Genomic DNA, 16,729 nt, shown 5'->3' with positions numbered 1-16,729 from the left:
AGTGGAGCCGCAGGCTCAAAATGAGCCACAGCGTGGGGAGGAGGTCTTCATGCCTTCTGATGCCTTCACCATGCCAGCCTGCACATCCTCCAGTATCTGCCCACCTCACACACACACACGCACACGCACGTGCACACGCACATGTGCATGCACACGCACTCACACACGCCGTCCCACCACCAAGCCCATGCTCCCACTTCTTTGCCCACAGGAAAGCCCTCCTTTCCCCTCTGCTGTTCTGATCCCACCAGCCTTTGAGGCCAGCAACCGCCAGAAGCCCTCCTGGTCACTTAGCCCATGCTGACCTGCAGGACCAAGAGAGTCCGTGATTTTTTTGTCCCTGGCCGATGAGGCATCTCGTGTGAGATCAGCTACACATCTCCCGTCTCTCCCAACTGGGGAGAGAACTTCAGGATGTTCTCCTCTTTACCCCTCTTCACCATGCATATGGTCCTCCTCCCCAAACCCAGGAAGTTCTCCTTCTCTGGAGACTTACAGGGAAGCCCCCAACCAGGGTGGGCTCACAGAATGACAGGCAAGAGTCACCCGTGACCAGGTGACTCCAGGGGCATCTCAGGGGGACGGACGGGGTGGGCAGGGGCGCCACCTCTACCCTGAGCTTCCGGACCCTCAGTAAGGGGTGGGGGGAGTGTGCTCTGTGTGTGTCCTGCACACTCTTTCTCCCACCGCTTCATCACCAGAACACTAAGAACCAGCTCGATGAAAAAGCAGATTAGTAAACAGAGACCCCAGTTGTGTTTTAAAGAAAGAAATGGAGCCTGATTCAGAGTCAGAGACAGAAAGAGAAGACTGCCAGCACGGGGGCGGGGGCCGGGGAAGGAAAGGATGGAGACGAATATGTGGGTAGCAGTTCATTCCACTTGGGCCCCTGGCTGGAGGTGATGCCTATTCGTTCATAATTATCCCACATTTTCCAAATTTTATATAATTAACATGTATTTATAGCCAGAGAAAAAATAATATATCCTTTTTTAAAGCAGAGCGTTAAATGGAAAGAAATAAGCTCTGTCCCCCTCTTTGAGGACATACCCAGGCTGCCCTCAGAATGTCAAAAGTCAAGGCCATGATTCCTGAACACCCCCTGCTAAGTTTAGACACACCCTCGGGAGTTTACTCGCACCCCTGCCCGCACACACACGTGTGCACACATACACACTACCTCCCCCTTGGGCAACAGGTCTAAAATCTACACAAAGGAGAGCTGCACGGACCAAGAATAAACTGTGGAGTTAATTCACGACCGCCTGTCTCCTCCAGGCCCTGATCACCAGAGAAAAGTTCAAGAGGACAGGCCTCTTTACCTCCATGGGGTCTCCTCACTCCGACATGGCTGCCGAGCGAGAAGCCTGAGGCCAAGCAGACAGATCTGCTTATACGTACGTTTTGGATCATCTCTAGAATTGGCTGCTCCTGAGAGAAACCAAACATTTCTAGAAACCTGAAAAACTCTCTGCTGTGTCAGGCTGACGACAACATCAGCAGGGTCTGAGGTGACATTTCTGATGTGTGGCAGACTCCCCCCAGGAGCTGAGCCCATGATGGTTAGGAGGTGGAGTCAGAAGAGAGGAAGTGCCTTGAGGAAGGAAACAGGAAGGACCGAGACCGAAGCTGGATCTGGCAAGAGCGTTGTCTGAGACTGGGGAAGATTCCTCAGCTGGGTCCTCAGCCAGGACCCGGTGAGCTCAGCAGGGGGGACTGCATTGCCAAGAGCATGAAACGGGCTGCAGAGAAACACGGGGTTGGACAAACAGGAGCCAGGCAAAGTCCAGATTCTGCCAGACTTCTTGTCCCTCCAGTCCGCAGAGAGCAGGGATTTCTATTTTTGCTGGGGGAGGGAAAAGGGGATTAAAAACCTACCCAGAATTATCTGGTAAACCATTTGGCATGGTGCCCATTGCCTCCTGGCTCTGCCTGGACCAGCCAAATATGATCCCTGGGTCTCAGAGGAAAACACAATGTAAAATTGGTCTCCCCCAAGTCCCCCATCAAACACCATCAGGCCAGGGCTTCCTGGAGACCTGCACTGGTCTCTCTGTTGGCCTTGGGGTTCCCCAAGAGGAGGGCACTGTCTCCTCAATCAGACAGGGAGCTCCATGAGGGCAGGGTCCAAGCCTCCTCCATCAGAGCAGGCAGATCTCTCTTCCTCCTTCTCCAGGCCCATGTCTGAGGTCCTGTGAGCCCAGGCCTTCCACATGTGGCCACACCTTTGGGAGCCCAGATCCCAGCTCCTCACCTTCAGCTGGCCAGCAGCTCTAGCCAGACTGGCCACGTGCTCCACAAAGAGCACAGACCCTGCACTGGCTAAACCCCAGCCCCGGTTCACTCATGTCAACGCCAAGAGGGTGTCCAGACCGGGCCTCCTCACCATCTGCCTCTGGCTGTGCCTATAGCCAGCAAGACTCAAAACAGCCCCCCACCCACACTCACCGCCCCATCTGAGTCTGTAGACATTTTGAGGGCAGCACACACAGAACGGAAGTCCGGCTGGACAAGCCCTGCCCTTCCCTGCATAGACCCAGACAGCCCACTGAGGGGGCGGGAAACAGGAGCCAGGACTGGACAGCCTGGAGTTTGGAGCTAAGTATCTGCCTAATCCAGCTACAAACACCCACCCAGGCCAGAAGGCACTAGTATTGAACATAGCTGAAACCTGGGTAGGACCATCCAAAATTTGCACTTGGATTTTCCCAGTCTAGAGAAGCTCCTTCTCAGACCCATTCAAGAGGAAGCAGGTCAACCATCCGTCCATCCATCCATCTGTCCATCCGTCCATCCATCCGTCCGTCCACCCACCCACACATCCACCCATCCAGATGGATTTTGCTGAATATGTCCTTTCAACCAGTCCTGTGCTGGGCATTGAGGACACAACAGGAATGCAGCCAGTGACTGTCCTGAACCTGGTCTGGGGAAGGTGGCTGATATTTGCAGAGACAATCAGGACTTAGAGCAAGGGCAGTGACCAAGATATAGGCAGGACTTTCAGGAGAAGGAGGGGAGCCCGTGACAAATCCTGGAAGCAGGTGACCATACCTAAGTTGAGTCTTACAGAATGATCGGGACTAGACCAGAAGATGTCCCCAGCAGAAAGGATGGTAGGCAGAACCCCACAGAATCACAGAGGTGGGAGAAAGGGAGAGTGTGGGGCTTCTGAGGACTCTTAGTGTCAGAGAAACTATAGAGCAAGATCTCTTGTCTCAGTAGCAGCTGGGCCCAGGTCAGAGACTTTCCCTTGGAAATGGGAAAAAGATGTACAAGCAAAAAAGAAGCAGAAATCCATCCTAAATGTTAGAGGGAAGCCCTGTAAACACATCTCCAGAGCAGCTTTGAGGATCCTGAGCCCAACTTAGTACCCCAGTGTGTTCTTTTGCTCCTGAGCCCTATATTTGTTTGGTGGTTTAAAGAAAACAGAACCTCCTGAAGTGGTAGGCCATCCCTGGATCAATAAACAGACCAAGAGCCTGAGGACACACACATTGCCTACACCGGCTAGAGGCTGTGCCTCCGGGCAGTGGGGAGGTTCTGGGAGCCCCAGGTATGAGTGGTGTGACCAGTGACCAGCATCCTGCAAAGCCGGGAGGAGGGTGACAACCTGGAACAGATAGCAGGTCAAGGTTGGTGCCCACTGTGAGGCCATCTCCACTGAGGGAAGGACTGAGTGACCTTGGCCCTACAGGAGCTAGAGCACCCCAGGGCCCAAGGCGGGGAGAGTGCTCCCTGCTCTGTAAGAGACACCACAGACCTCCCACCATGCAGTTCAGCGTTGGACTCTGGGTCAGCAGCTGGCCCTCGGTTGCCAAGTACATAGCAAAGGGATGCCTCTTACTGGACCGCAGGGTTGGATTCCCTTGGAATAAGACCCTCCCAACCCCTCACCTTCTCTTTTCCTGGAGACGGAGGGAATTGGGTAAAAAGGACATTGGCTTGGACACAGACCCTTCCTTTTCAACTGCTTCTAAGAAGCCCCCACTCCCAGCAGGGCTCTGGCTAGGGTGAGGCAACAGGGCTGGAGCACCCTCATATCGGCCTGGTCACTCTCTCCCCATCTTCCTTCTCTCTCATTGGCCACTCCCACCATGTTTCCTGAGTAATTGTCAGCAAGAGCCCTCAACATAGCCCTCTAGGCAGAGGGCCCGTTTTCTTCACACACTTGGGGGAAAATGATGTGATCTTGCCCAGGAGACCACATACAACCTTCCTCCAACCCCTCCACCCCACTCCTGATCAGACTGAAAGCTCCCATCCAGGTCCCTCCACCTATATAGTGTCCCGCCCCCAGGATATGAGGGGGATGTCCTATAGAGGTTGCGTGGTAAGGAAGGGAAGGGAGAAAGAGGAGGAGAGAGGAAGAAGGGGGAGGGGCAGCCAAGGCCTGTGGTGTTGGTGTCTCTCCCGGGGACCCAGGGCTTGTCTTACCTGAACGGGGATGAGGGGCTCCTTGTCATCAATGTCAATGAGCACGTCTTCCCCAGGACTGAGTAAACTCACATCATCTGTAGGGAAGAGCGGTATCCAGGCCCAAAAGGGGCTCCCTCAGGGGGCTTGGCCCTCTCCAGCCATAAGACTCAGAAGGCACACTGAGGTAAGGGGCCTCAGCCTTCCACACTTCTCAGTCTGTGTCCTTCTCTTCCCACCCTGTTCTTCCCTTTTCCGTCTCCATCTCTCCCATCTTCTTCTCACATTCCCTGTCTCTCCGGTTCTCTCTCTCCCTCCTCATCCCATGGAATCCCTGCCTTTCTCTTTCCCTCAACTCTTCCCCCGCATCCTCCCATGGCAGCCCTAGCCTCTCAGCAGCCTTGAGCTAGGAGAGGCCCTGAAGATGGCAAGATTCCCACCCTCTTGGTCTTGGTCAGTTGAAGAGAAACCACTTCTCACTCAGGTTCTAGCAAGAGAAGGGCTTCGGCACACATCTCCCCTGGGACGCCCCACCTGCCCAACCCCTTGGCCTCGGCCCTCCCCCTCAGCAGGCCCACCCCCTACCTGGGCCGCCCTGTGGGGACGGACTCTCCTCGGAGTACAGGTCACACATGAAACTCTCCAGGGAGCGGACAGTACACTGGCCCACCACGGGCCGGCGGCCGAACTGACGATTGTCAATGACCTTGATCACAATGGGGGGACAGTAGAGCTCCTCCCTGGGCAGCATCTGGGTAGAGCGGGAGGGAAGGTCTGGGTGGTGGCCTGAACCCATCTCTGGGTGGCTTCAGAGGAGGGGTGGGGCTCTCCTTCACGGGACAAGTTCAAGGAATGGAGAATGACTAGAAACCCACACATAACCCCCAAGGGCCATAAATCCAGAGTGGTGGTTGGCCGAACCCAGGAGCTGGCCAGGGGAAGAGAAGCCACACACCTTTTCAGTCTGCCTCTTGAATGCTGTACGCAGAGGCTGACTTTTCCTCTCACAGCCTTACCTTCCAAACATATCCAGTTCAGCCTGAAGCTAAAACAAGTCTACTTTCCCTGAACCCTCACTGGTCAGGGAAGGGAAGAAGGGAGAATTTGGCCCAGGACTCAACATTTCTTGCAGACAGTCCCCCCCAAGTGGATACTCAAGAGTTGGCTTACAGACCCAGATTCTTCTCCTCCCAACCCCAGCCCCGAAAGCACTTTGAACACAACTTGAAATAATTTATATGCTCTCCTTCGGTGGCGGCTTTGGCTCAGCCAAGAGGAGGCTCCTGTTGACAGCCACTGGGCCTGGAATTTCTATAGCGCTTTCATCTTGCAAACCATTTTCCTTTCCTCAGACTTGCCTTACTCTGGCCACTAGGCCCAGGCAGCCCGAGGAGCTGCAGAGGGCTGGGGGCCTGTGGGCTGTGGGGGTGATCCCACAGCGAGGCTGGAGGAGGACCCAGTCAGGGAAGGTTTGGAGGAACCATGGAAGGTCAGAGCCCTGGGGGGGCCTCTGAGGGGAGCTCCAGGGGGCTGAGGACGGCCCCAGTAGGGACAGGTGGGTCCTTGGGACTTCTGGGCACTCGGTGTCTGGGTAGGAAGGAGCGAGCTGACCCCATCTGGGCTGCTCACGGGCTTCAAGTCTTCCAGTGAGGAGGGGGTGAGAGCTGCCTCCCCATTTCCATAGACAAATGAGGTGGGAAAGACACCGTGACCTGCCCAGGATCCCACGGGGAGTCAGAGCCCACAGCCGAGCTGCCCGGAGCCCTGTGGACATTCTAGGCACGAGGGCTCTGGAAGGGGACAGCAGGGAAGTCAGGCTCACCACTTCCATGAAGAGGGTGCAGACGTCAAAGTTGGGGTTCTTCCGGAGGTTCTTGATGACACAGGACTGCACTGTCTGACCCCCACACTCCACCACAAGGCTGGGGGAGGAGACACTGGCCAGCTGATAACTTTTCATGTTCCGCAGGCCCCACGCCAGGATCTGGGGACACAGAGCGAGGCAAGCAGCTGAAAAGGCTCCAGACCCCAGGAAAAGCCGGGGCCAGGAACCGGGAGGGCCAGGCTGCCTCCCCACCCCAGAGCCAGGCTCACCTCTATGGCAGTACGCTGGAGAACTGGCTTGATGTTCTGGGGAACCATATAGATGTTGGCCTCCCTCTGAGGCGGCGGGTAGGGCAGGTCTGTGTCCTCGGACTGCAGGGGCGGGGCGGGGGGTGGGGGGCAGGCAGGACAGAGACAATGGTGGCACGAAGACCAAGGCAGAGAGATGAAAAAGGGGAAGGACAGTTGGGACGGAAAGAAGGACATGTGTGGAGAGACAGAAACAGAGAGGCAAGGGCACACGAGCGTGCGAGCAGGCAGGCAAAAATGAGAAAAAAAGTCAGTTTCTGCCGGGCACCATGTTTTTCAGAGTCATCGTTCCAGCACCTTGGCCCTGGATTCAGGTCACCTTGTTTCACATGAACCCCAGGTCACCCCTCTTCCATAATAAAGGCTCTGGGGCACCAGTGAGCTGCTCAGGGTCTCCCCATTCCCCCCATCCCCCCACACACACACACTGTGCCCCCTTGCGTCCTAGCACACCCACTCCAGCCCCACTTGGTCCTGAGAACCATGTATCCTCCCCCTAGCCTGGTTCTTCTACCTCCAGGCTCAGACCCTCCCAACCTACCATCCACCCTGGTGTCCCGTCTCCATCCCCCACACCACACCCAGACACCGGCCAGCCCCAAACCCCAACTTCTCACATCTGTCCTCCCTGAAGACAGAACACCTGCTCTGTGAGCCAGAAAGAAAATTAACAAATAGGAGAGGAGAACATGTGGGCCCGTCATCGGCAGGCATTAAAGGGAGCCGTGGGGAGGCTCCTTCACCAACACAGACCAAGGATGACAGCAGCTTCTGTCAACTCTGCCTACTGAGGGTTTGCCTGGAAGACCTGGGCAAGAATCCTCAGTGACCTCAAAGATACACGCAGGGAAGCCGCTGAGGCAAGGCAGGCAGGTACCACTGGGGAACAAACAACTACCATGTCTCACAATGGTTAGGAACACGGGCTCCACCCCACCTGCTGCTGACTTAGGTAAGTTATTACATCTTTCTGTGGCTCCTTTTTTTTCATCGATAAAATGGTTATTAAAAGTTGCCAACCTCTCAAGATTACTGTGAGGCTTCAAGAAGTTAGTACTAACACTCAGAAGAACGCATGGTTCATGTGAACCCTCAACAACTCTACTAGTCCATGTGGCACCTTTGTGGCAATTCTTCCTGAAGACTCTTTACTTCCACGTCAAAAAATCGTCATTATGTTACTAGTTTATTAAAACAAGACGCTTTACTGCCACCTACTGGAAAATTGTTATAATAAATGCAAATATATGACGTCTGCACTGGAAATTGCCTCCCCTTAGACATAGAGCCCTTGTGCAGTGCACAACCCACACGTCCATACAAGAAGGCCCTGACACTCAGGAAATGTTGACTATAAATAAAAGGGCTATGCTGGATACTTTACAGAGCTTGCCTTGTGTAATCTCATTTAATAAACAATGGAATCAGTAGACTAATTCTCCAAGTGACTTGCTTTGGGCTCCTTCTCAAAGGATGGCAGATCCATGTACAAACACTCTGACGTAGATGGTGGGAGCAGCTGGAGCCTGACCTGCACTGGCTTCCTCTTGCCTCCATGAATCACTTCACAACCAACCCCAGGCTGTCACTCCTGCCCGGTGACACAATGATGACACTACGCTTCCCTGACCTGCAGCGGTAAGAAGTTCATTTCTAGAATCAGACAGACCTCAGTTCTAGTTCCAGCCCTGCCGCTTTCTAGCTGTTTGACCTTGGGCAAATTACTCAATGTCTGTGACTCATTACGGTCACGTGAAGATCCAGGGTAACAATACCCTTATGAGCCTGCTCCAGCATTTCAGCAAGGGAACAAGCAGTCAGTGGCACCCAGGAGCGGCTTAGTAAACTGTGGTGACTGCAAATATGACCTGCTTGTTGTCAGTACCATTGTCTTTACCACTAGCATTGTTGTTCTCTCAGGGTGACCTGAGGAGAACCGAACCGCCAGAAGCATCTCTCAGAAGAGCACTGGCCTTGTAGTTAACTATCCCTATGTCTTGCGGGCACACAGTGAAGGAATTCCTAAGCTACCTCCACACCTTCAATGCAAGAGACAGGGGATAGGAAGCACCTACATTTTCAGTCTAGCATTGGAGACAGATGCTGTCGGGATCGGGGGCGATGTGCTGAGCAGCTACAGAGCACAACTCCAGGGGGCGCTGTGCACGTCACAGTGCAAGTAAGCAGCGGCCTGGAGGGTGGAGGCAGGGTTCTTTAAAACGAGGATTTTGCCTGAAGGCCTGCTGATGGTCTGTTTGTGGCCTGCTTAAGGCTGATGCCCAGCCCAGTAGCAGGGGGCCCGGACTCAAGACCAAAAGGAGCAAAAAGAAGAGATCAGGGAGACAGAAAGAGCAAACCTTTCTCACATGCTTATACCATTCTCCTGAATCACCAGGAAAACTCATCACTGTATTCCCCCACCCAGAACATTTCTCTCCAGGCCCCCAAACTCTGGGCACTGTCCCTTGGATTCCTGTTTCTCCCTCATTTCCATGTTCTGTCTTTCCTCCCGGCTCTGTTGAGCTCCGTGGTGATGACGTTCCTCTCTACCAGGCTCCCCACTTTCAGGAACCTGTTTGTGAGGAGGACAGGGAACAAGAACCTCGAGAAGGCTAGGCTCCAGTACCGTTTGGAGGAGGCCCTGGAGGAAGAAGGCAGGTGCACACAGCTGTAGAACGCCAGCCCGGCGGACGCAGGAGGAAGAAACAAGTAAAGACAGTGGTTAGAGGTGTGTTCACGGGCAGCTTCCCTGGCACGGCGAGAGGCCACCATTCTCATCCCAAAGCCATCTGTGTCCTCCTCATTGTTCCCAGGGGTCCAGGCACATCTCGGCTCCCTGCGTTTGTCACCAGCCCCATCCCCCACCTAGCCTGCAAGCCACCATGGCCGTCCTCTGTCCGCCCCCCCCCCCCCCGCTGTGCACACTACACTGCCCATCCATCCCATGGAGTTAGCATGGCACATCCACAGCTAAAGCCTCTCTTGTTCCCCAGCCCTGTCCCGTCCATCCTCCCCAATGCCTCACACTATCTGCTGGATCATTTCCTTCCCTATCTAAAGTTGGTCTCTCCGATCCATCCCTGCCCTGCTCTCCGTGTCTTCCAGTAGCCTCCCTACCTCTCCCCTCTCTCCCTGAAAAGGTCTGCCTCTGTCCACTGCCTCTCCTTCGCTTCCACGAGGCCCTCTGCCCAATGCACTCATCTCTGCCCCCAGCACCCCTGCCTGGGAAACTTCTCTGTCCAAAGTCAACAACAACCTGCTTGTAGCTCAGCCCAAAGGCCACTGGCAGGCTCACAGCTCTCCCGCTCCCTCAGTAGCCTCCTGCCAACTGACCTCAGCCTCCTTCCTAAAACCATCTCTCTGGTTCGTCTCCGCTGCCCCTTTCCCCTCTCCACCCTCTGCTGGTTGGTTTCCTCCTCTGCCCAGCTGTCTCCTGGGCTTTCTGCCTCCAGGCGTCTCCCCTAAGCCCCAGACCCATATTCCCAACCTCTTATTGCTCAGTTCACCCATGTGCCCTACTGGCCTCTAACACTGACCTGGTCCCAAACTGGATTCTCTGACTTTCCCCTCAAAACCTGCTCTCTCCCAACGTCATCTCAGAAACCCCACCATCCACACTGACGATCAAACCAAAAAGCCCCACACCACCATGGCTCTCCCCCCACAATCACCATGTCCAGTAAACTACCTGATCTTCATGACTATCTCCTAAACTTCTCGCACGTCCAACTACCTGTCTCCTTCCCTCGGTTCGTACCCTCACCCTCTCTCACCTGGATTCACCGGCATCCCCCTAAGTGGTCTCCTTGCATCTGGTTTTGCAAATCCCTTCCCAAGAGCAAGTGCCTGCTGCATTCTGTAGCCAGGGGGAACTTTCTAGAATGTCATTCTGTTTAAAACCCATCAAACATTCCCCAGCCACTCAGGATGAAGTCCAAACTCCTTAACACAGCCTCCAAGACCCCTCACATTCTAGTTCCTTCTGACCTCGTTGGTCTTACCTCTCACTTGATAACCCCACCTTTCGGGGTCCCAGATAAGTGATGACCCACCTCCCTGAACATGCTCAACACGGGCCCTTCTGAACTTCTAGCAGGTGGCAGGAGGCAGCCCACTCTCTTTACCTTTGAGGCTCAGAGTGTCCAGTCCCTGTGTGTGAAATGTTCTCTGCCCACTCCGCCTAGCTACCTCCTACTCAGGCATCAGATCTCCATTTAAATCTTCCTGGTGTCCTGAGCCGAACCTAAGTACCCCCACGGCTTCCACAGCAAGTGGACTCACTCCCACTGAAAGACACACCCTCTGCGTGTGTTCAACCACCAACTCCACACCCTGGGACCATGGCTGAAATCCCTGTCCAGTAACTGAAGGCTGATGAAGGGTAACTGAGGGAAGGGAGGGATGGCGAAGGAATGGGTAGGCGGATGGTGGAATAAAGAACCTACTCTAGCGGCCCCTCCCCTCCTTCCCAGCACTTCTGTCAGTGCTCCGTGGGTCCTCACCAACCCCTCCCCCTCTCCTGTGCCTGCTCATCGCTCCCTCGGTCTGAATGGGTTTCCCCTATGCCTCCCGGAATCTAACACATCCCTCAGGGATGTTTAAGCTCTCCATCTTCCAGAAAATCTCCCAACCACCCCAGAAACTTCTTATCACCCTATTCTCTGTCTTCTTTGACCTCTAAGTGTCCCCATGGCCCCGTTTCCCAGGTCCTGACTGGTCTCTGACACCTCACTGGGAGAGTCCTATGGCCCCGGCCAGAGGGCCAGCTTCTAAGCCTGAGCTGCTCGACTTCTGATCCAGCCAACCCGAGGGGCTCATCACCTCCTTCCTGACCAGTGGCTCTTGGTGGGGGTGGGCTGCAGTGATCCTCGTCACCCCTGGGGAAGCCTTTCAGCATCACCAGGCGGGGCGGAGGGGTAGACTTGAAGCATCACCAGGACATCCTAATTCACTGTCCTACATGAGACGGGGACTCTGAGGACCACAGACCTCGAGGGCAGCCATACATTATAAGTCTAATTAGATGAAGCCACGTTTGACCAATGCCTCTCTTGCTCACCCTCCCCACCCCACGATGTGCAGGGCAGACACAGGGCTGCTCCACTGACGGGTCCTATAGGCGGTCAAGGCTTTTGCCAAACTGCTTCCCATCAGGAGGACAGGGACCCAAGGACAGATGAGGCTCTCTCCCCTAGCAGAGAAAAATCTACCCTTGGGCCCCCTTCGGTCTATCTGTTCAGTAGGCCAGCTCAGTACAGAGAGCCAAGGACAAGCCATGAGGGGGACTTCCTCCTCTAGGTCCCAGGGCCACCACACCAGACAGACGTTCATTCCCATAGCAGGGCTGGGGGAACGGGTGAACTCCCCCAGCCACCTAAGTAGTCCTGTTACCAGTAGCCCCACAGACCCCTACATCCCCCAGCAGGGTACAGTCAGAGGACCCTCTGGACCTTCAGATCCTGGCTCCTGGAGGAGCTGCTGGGCAGGGGCAGCCAGGCATGCTGGGAGGGCTCCATTGTCTGCCTGCCCCACCCAGCTCGTTAGCAACAACATGTTGCTCTAATTACACTTCCCAGGAAAAACAGTGTTTTAAATTAAGGCCTTGGGGGAGGGAAAGGGGGATGGGGGGACCACTGGGTTTATTTTCCTGATTGCAAAACACCAGAATTTTCCTTCTAGTGGATTTGGGGGTGCGGGAGAGTACCTCGTGTACATCTCAGACTAAAAGCCGTACCCTGGCGTTGGAAGGGGATAGAATGACGTCTGGTTGGCCCTCTGAGCCCTCAGTGAAAACAGCCATGGAGCCTGCAATCCCTTCCACCAGGGAAACCCCTGCCTGCCTTGGAGCAAGACAGAAGCGGCAGAACCAACACTAATGCCCCAAACCACGCCCCCTGCCATGGTCAGGTCTGCAAGCCCCAGCTCCCGCCTATGGCACCTCCAGGTCCCCAGGTGAGGTCTCCCTCTGCACATGCTCCACATCCCTGGGGGGAGGGTGCTGGTTGTTAAGGAAACTGCCATCACCTCTTCTGCCGCCTGTGTGTGTGTGTTTGCGCGTGTACACGCTCGTACACACTCACACGTGCATGTGCACGCTCTCCAGTTCTCAGGAAATCTAAAATTGCAATTTCTTTGAACTCATTCCCCTTGGCAGCGTGGACCACCTTTGTTCTCCAGACAAAAAGGAAAAGAAAGGAGACAGAGGGCTCAGAAGAGGCGGGGAAGAGGGACAGAAGGAGCTGGAGGCCAAGGAGCCAACGGAGGAAGAGGGAAACAGGAAGGGAAAGCAGAAGAGGAGAAGGCGAACAAGGCTCAGGAAGGGGGGATTTCTTACTCTACCCTGACAGAAATACAGACTGGGGAGCTAGTGAAGGAAGTCCTCCCTTCATCCATGCTCTCTGCAAGGACCCAGGTCTCCCAGACATCACCAAATCCTCAAAGACCAAGGCAAGTGTCCCGACGCCCCCGACCAGATCTCCCAGAGAGGGCTGCTCCAAAGGGGCATAAAGCCTGAGGGAGGGGAAATCATGTCACCCAATCAACTGGCCCCAGCCCAAGGCACTGCCACCTAGTCCCCCCTCCCCAACCCCTTCTGCCAGCCCTGGCTTCAGATGCTAGCTCAGTGTCACCTCTCTCAGAAAGCCGTCCCCATGGTCCTCCACCCGCTCTGGGAGCCGTCAGCACAACCATGGACAGATGTCATTCCTGGACTCTGTCTCCCACACAGGCATGGGATTCACTGGCCTGAGGCACTCCCCACCAGAAAGGCTGTTCTTAAACCATCCTTCAGAGTCACAGAAGCCTCTTACCTGGTCCTGCCCTTGGCTCCCCAACCCACGGCCCCCAGCGGCCACACAGCTTCCTAACAAACCCATCTGTCCTGTCTGCTCCCAGACTTTCGAGGGCTCTGGTGGCCAGTGTCCCAGAATCGAAGCTGCCAGCATGCCTTCGCATAGCCCTTGGGGAAAGCTGGCACACTCTTCACAGAGATCATGCTGGGAGCCCCAAGGGAGCTAAATGTGGAAGTGGGGCGGGGGAGCAGGGCACATAAAGAAAACTCCTGCTAAGGCCTCGGGCTTCCTGCAGGCCCCATAGCTGCAGCTGGACTGACCTGTCCCTGGGGATTCTGGAGACTACATAGGATCCAGGACCTTGGTATGAGGCTTAGCCTTCAAGTGCATGGAAAATGGCCGAGCCACAGAGCCCCAGGTCTGGGGCCGAGGCCCCTGAGAATGAGGGGGTCCACAAGACCATCTCCTGGGGTTGTCCCCTGGACCAGCTGATACTCTATTCATCTCCATTCATCCTGAAGGGCCTCGGACCCTTCGACCCGCAGACTCAGCCCCGCCCTATGCCCAGCAGACCCCACGATGTGCTCTCCTCTGGCCCTGTTGACCCACACCCCACCTTAGTCTGTGGCTTGGCTGGCTCTGCAGCAGGACACGTGGCCCTCCTCGGGGTCTGGCCCCAAAGCGGCAAATTTTGATTTGCTTCCTGACAACGAGACCACAGCCAGACCCCTGCTCTCGGAATCTGAGCCTTCCCTGCTACATATTACAAATCCACTTATTAAGGACTTTAACTTTTTTTAATAACTCATCCCTGGGCTGGGTCTTCTTCAGAGCAGGCTGTGGGTTTTGGCCACAAAGCGCTCTCAATCAAGAGAAAGGGCTCTGTGCTGCTTCCCTGGACAGGACTCGGCTCCCCTTTCCAAATCGGCAGTCTTTCGCAACCGTGGCCAGAAGCAGGAGGCTGCCTGTCAGGCGCAATTATGGCCAGCTCACTTGGCGGACCCCACCTCGGTCTGGGAGCGAAAGGAAGTGAGGTAAGGGGCGCGGGGCCGGTGGAGCCCACATCCTGACCCTGCACTTCAAGTCCAAATTGCACTGAAAATGTCAAATGGTGTCCGCTCCCAGCCTGGGGATTCCCTGATGGCAGGAAGTGGCTGCCCTTTTCCCAACCCATCTGACCAGGGTTCTCCTTCCTGTCTCCCTGCCCAGGCCTCTGCCCCTGCTCCCTTCTAAGGACCCACTCACAGATGTGCAGGAGGCCACAGGGGAACGTGCTGCTCATCCCTCATGGCAAAGGATGGAGCTTTACTTCCTCTGGAAGCAAACCCCAATCTTCTTCCAGAACCTAGGAATCCCCAACCCCACCGGCCCCTAAAGCCGCCAGGCCCTAAACTGGTACTTGGCCCCCTCAGCCAAAGGCATGTTCCCCGTCCTCCTGCAACAATGTCTGGCTGATGCCACCTTCACCAGAAAGGCTTCCTTGACTACTCTGGCCCCTTGTGAACTTTTTATTCTTGAAAACATGCCACCTGGTAATCAGCCAGATGAGACACTATTTCTGCCAGGAGGTCCAGGTGAATCCAGCCTCCAACAGGACAGCAAGGCTTCTGGAGCCAAAATCACGCCAGGATACACCCCAGGCAGCCCCAGGTCTGCACAGAGTGTGGGGAATGAAATCCAGGCAGGTCCCTGAGTGGCCACTGACCACTGAGGCACCAGGAGCTCAGATGGCTCTGGGACACTTGCCCAGAGAAGAGCTTCCTCCTTCCCTCTGTCCCCGCATGTCCCTTCAGCTCACCTCATCCAGGATTCCCGACGTATCGTGCACCTAGGCCACAACATGGGGTGTTCCGTGTCCAGGGGATCGGTGGAGGGAAGAGAGGAGGGAGGGTAAAAGTTTAGCATTAGTGATAAGGAGCACTAGATTGGGGCAGCGAACAGCACACCAGATGTCACCCTAAGTGAAGCCAAAAGAAACGTCCTCCCATCGAGGGCCATGGTGATGCACTTCTGGCCATGCCTTCCACATGGTTCCCGAGAAGGAAGGTGTGATGGGGTGTTGATGCGGAGACTGGTAGGAGAGGCCAGGGCATGAACCTAGAGCCCAGGCATCTCCAGAGGTGATGGGAGAAAGAAAGTGACAGGTGGTAGGAAGGGTCCCAGACCGGGTGCAGCAGCCTCAGGAAGCAGCCAGGTCTGACCCCTCGGAGCTGCTGTTTCTGCTGGAGCATGTGGACCTGGGTGAGGCAAGGAGAAACAACTTGGGTCCCCAGAGGCTGGCCAGCCCGAGAGCAGGCGCTTGGACTGAACAGGAGAGAGAGACGGAGAGAAGCCAGAGCCGGGAGCGGGGGAGAAGCTGAGGGTGGAGTGGGGGGCTGATGGCAAAGGAGGGCCTGCAGGGTACAAACTGTCAGCAAATTGTGCCAGCTGCCTCGAAAGGGAGGAGGCATCCAAACACAGCCGGAATGACCACTTCTCCAAGCGGCTGCTGAGCCCGGCGAGAAGAACACTCCCCAAATCAAATTAGCAGGGGTGCCAGAAGAGGGTTTGCATTTTCTACCGTGACTCCCACAAGAAGAAGGGGAGTGGGAGCAGGGTGGACATCCCCACCACTAGCAGAGTGAGGAAACTGGGTCACAGTGGAACCGTGGTCTAAATCACAACTTGGGGACCGAACATGCGTCGGAGCCCCTGGAGGGTTCATGAGTACATGGAGCGGGGGTTACCCCGTGCCTTCAGGGTACACTTTAGTCAGTTTGAACTGGGGCCCAAGACTAGGCCTTTCTTACCACACCTGGATGGTTTTCAGCCCCTGGCTGCACTTTTAAACCCATCCCCCCAGCCCACCAGGGCAGCACCAAAGGCCACCAAGGCCTGGGCCACCCCCCCAAGAGGTGGTGTTTTTGTTCGGTCTGGGGTGCAGCCTGAGCGCTGGTGATTTCTCAAGCTGCCTAAGGGATTCTAAGAGGCTGCCCAGCTGAGGGCAACTGGTCTGGGTGGCCAGAAGGTCATTTCATTCTGAGGGTCTGTGATTCCCAGAATTCTCTGGGAAGAAGGGCAGGAAAGGCCAGAGCTGCACAGGGACCCCAGCCGTTGCCCACCCTGCCCCGTGGTCCCACCGGACTCTTCCTCTGCTTGAAGGCAAGATGCTGGTGGTATTTGGCTGATCACCCTTCCTAGCCCCCGGGGAGGGGTGGGGTGCAGCACGCCAGGAGGACGGCAGTCTGTTAAAGGAGAAAAGGTGAGGGCAAGACTTACCTCAAAACCAGGAATATGGTGAATGGCCGGCTAGGATGCAGAAAACAAGAGAGCTCTGGTCAGATGCCTGTCACCCAAGGCCCCAGCACCCTGCCTTCTGCCTTGGCCAGGCAAAGGCATTTCCCACCGCA

At 55.5% G+C, this 16,729-nt stretch overlaps 1 protein-coding gene across 15 annotated transcripts in view; it reads right to left on the bottom strand.

Annotated features, from left to right (window-relative positions):
* LOC111147978 (dysferlin) overlaps window positions 1-16,729 on the bottom strand; it is a 212,479-nt gene that overhangs the window by 58,912 nt on the left and 136,838 nt on the right. For all 15 annotated transcript variants that reach the window (XM_022504296.1, XM_022504295.1, XM_022504300.1 and 12 more), the window contains 6 exons: window positions 16,599-16,628; window positions 15,139-15,168; window positions 6,511-6,612; window positions 6,239-6,400; window positions 5,002-5,167; window positions 4,438-4,514 (listed from right to left, as the gene is read on the bottom strand). In XM_022504296.1, coding sequence (XP_022360004.1) covers window positions 4,438-4,514; window positions 5,002-5,167; window positions 6,239-6,400; window positions 6,511-6,612; window positions 15,139-15,168; window positions 16,599-16,628 — 567 coding nt within the window. The remainder of the gene's footprint in view (window positions 1-4,437; window positions 4,515-5,001; window positions 5,168-6,238; window positions 6,401-6,510; window positions 6,613-15,138; window positions 15,169-16,598; window positions 16,629-16,729) is intronic.

This window comes from Enhydra lutris, unplaced genomic scaffold (assembly GCF_002288905.1).
Source record: "Enhydra lutris kenyoni isolate GAN:26980312 unplaced genomic scaffold, ASM228890v2 scaffoldscaffold18, whole genome shotgun sequence".
In the NCBI taxonomy this organism is placed as follows: Eukaryota; Metazoa; Chordata; class Mammalia; order Carnivora; family Mustelidae; genus Enhydra; species Enhydra lutris.
Note: the sequence above shows the minus strand (reverse complement) of the source record. Positions and strands in the feature narration are given on the sequence as shown.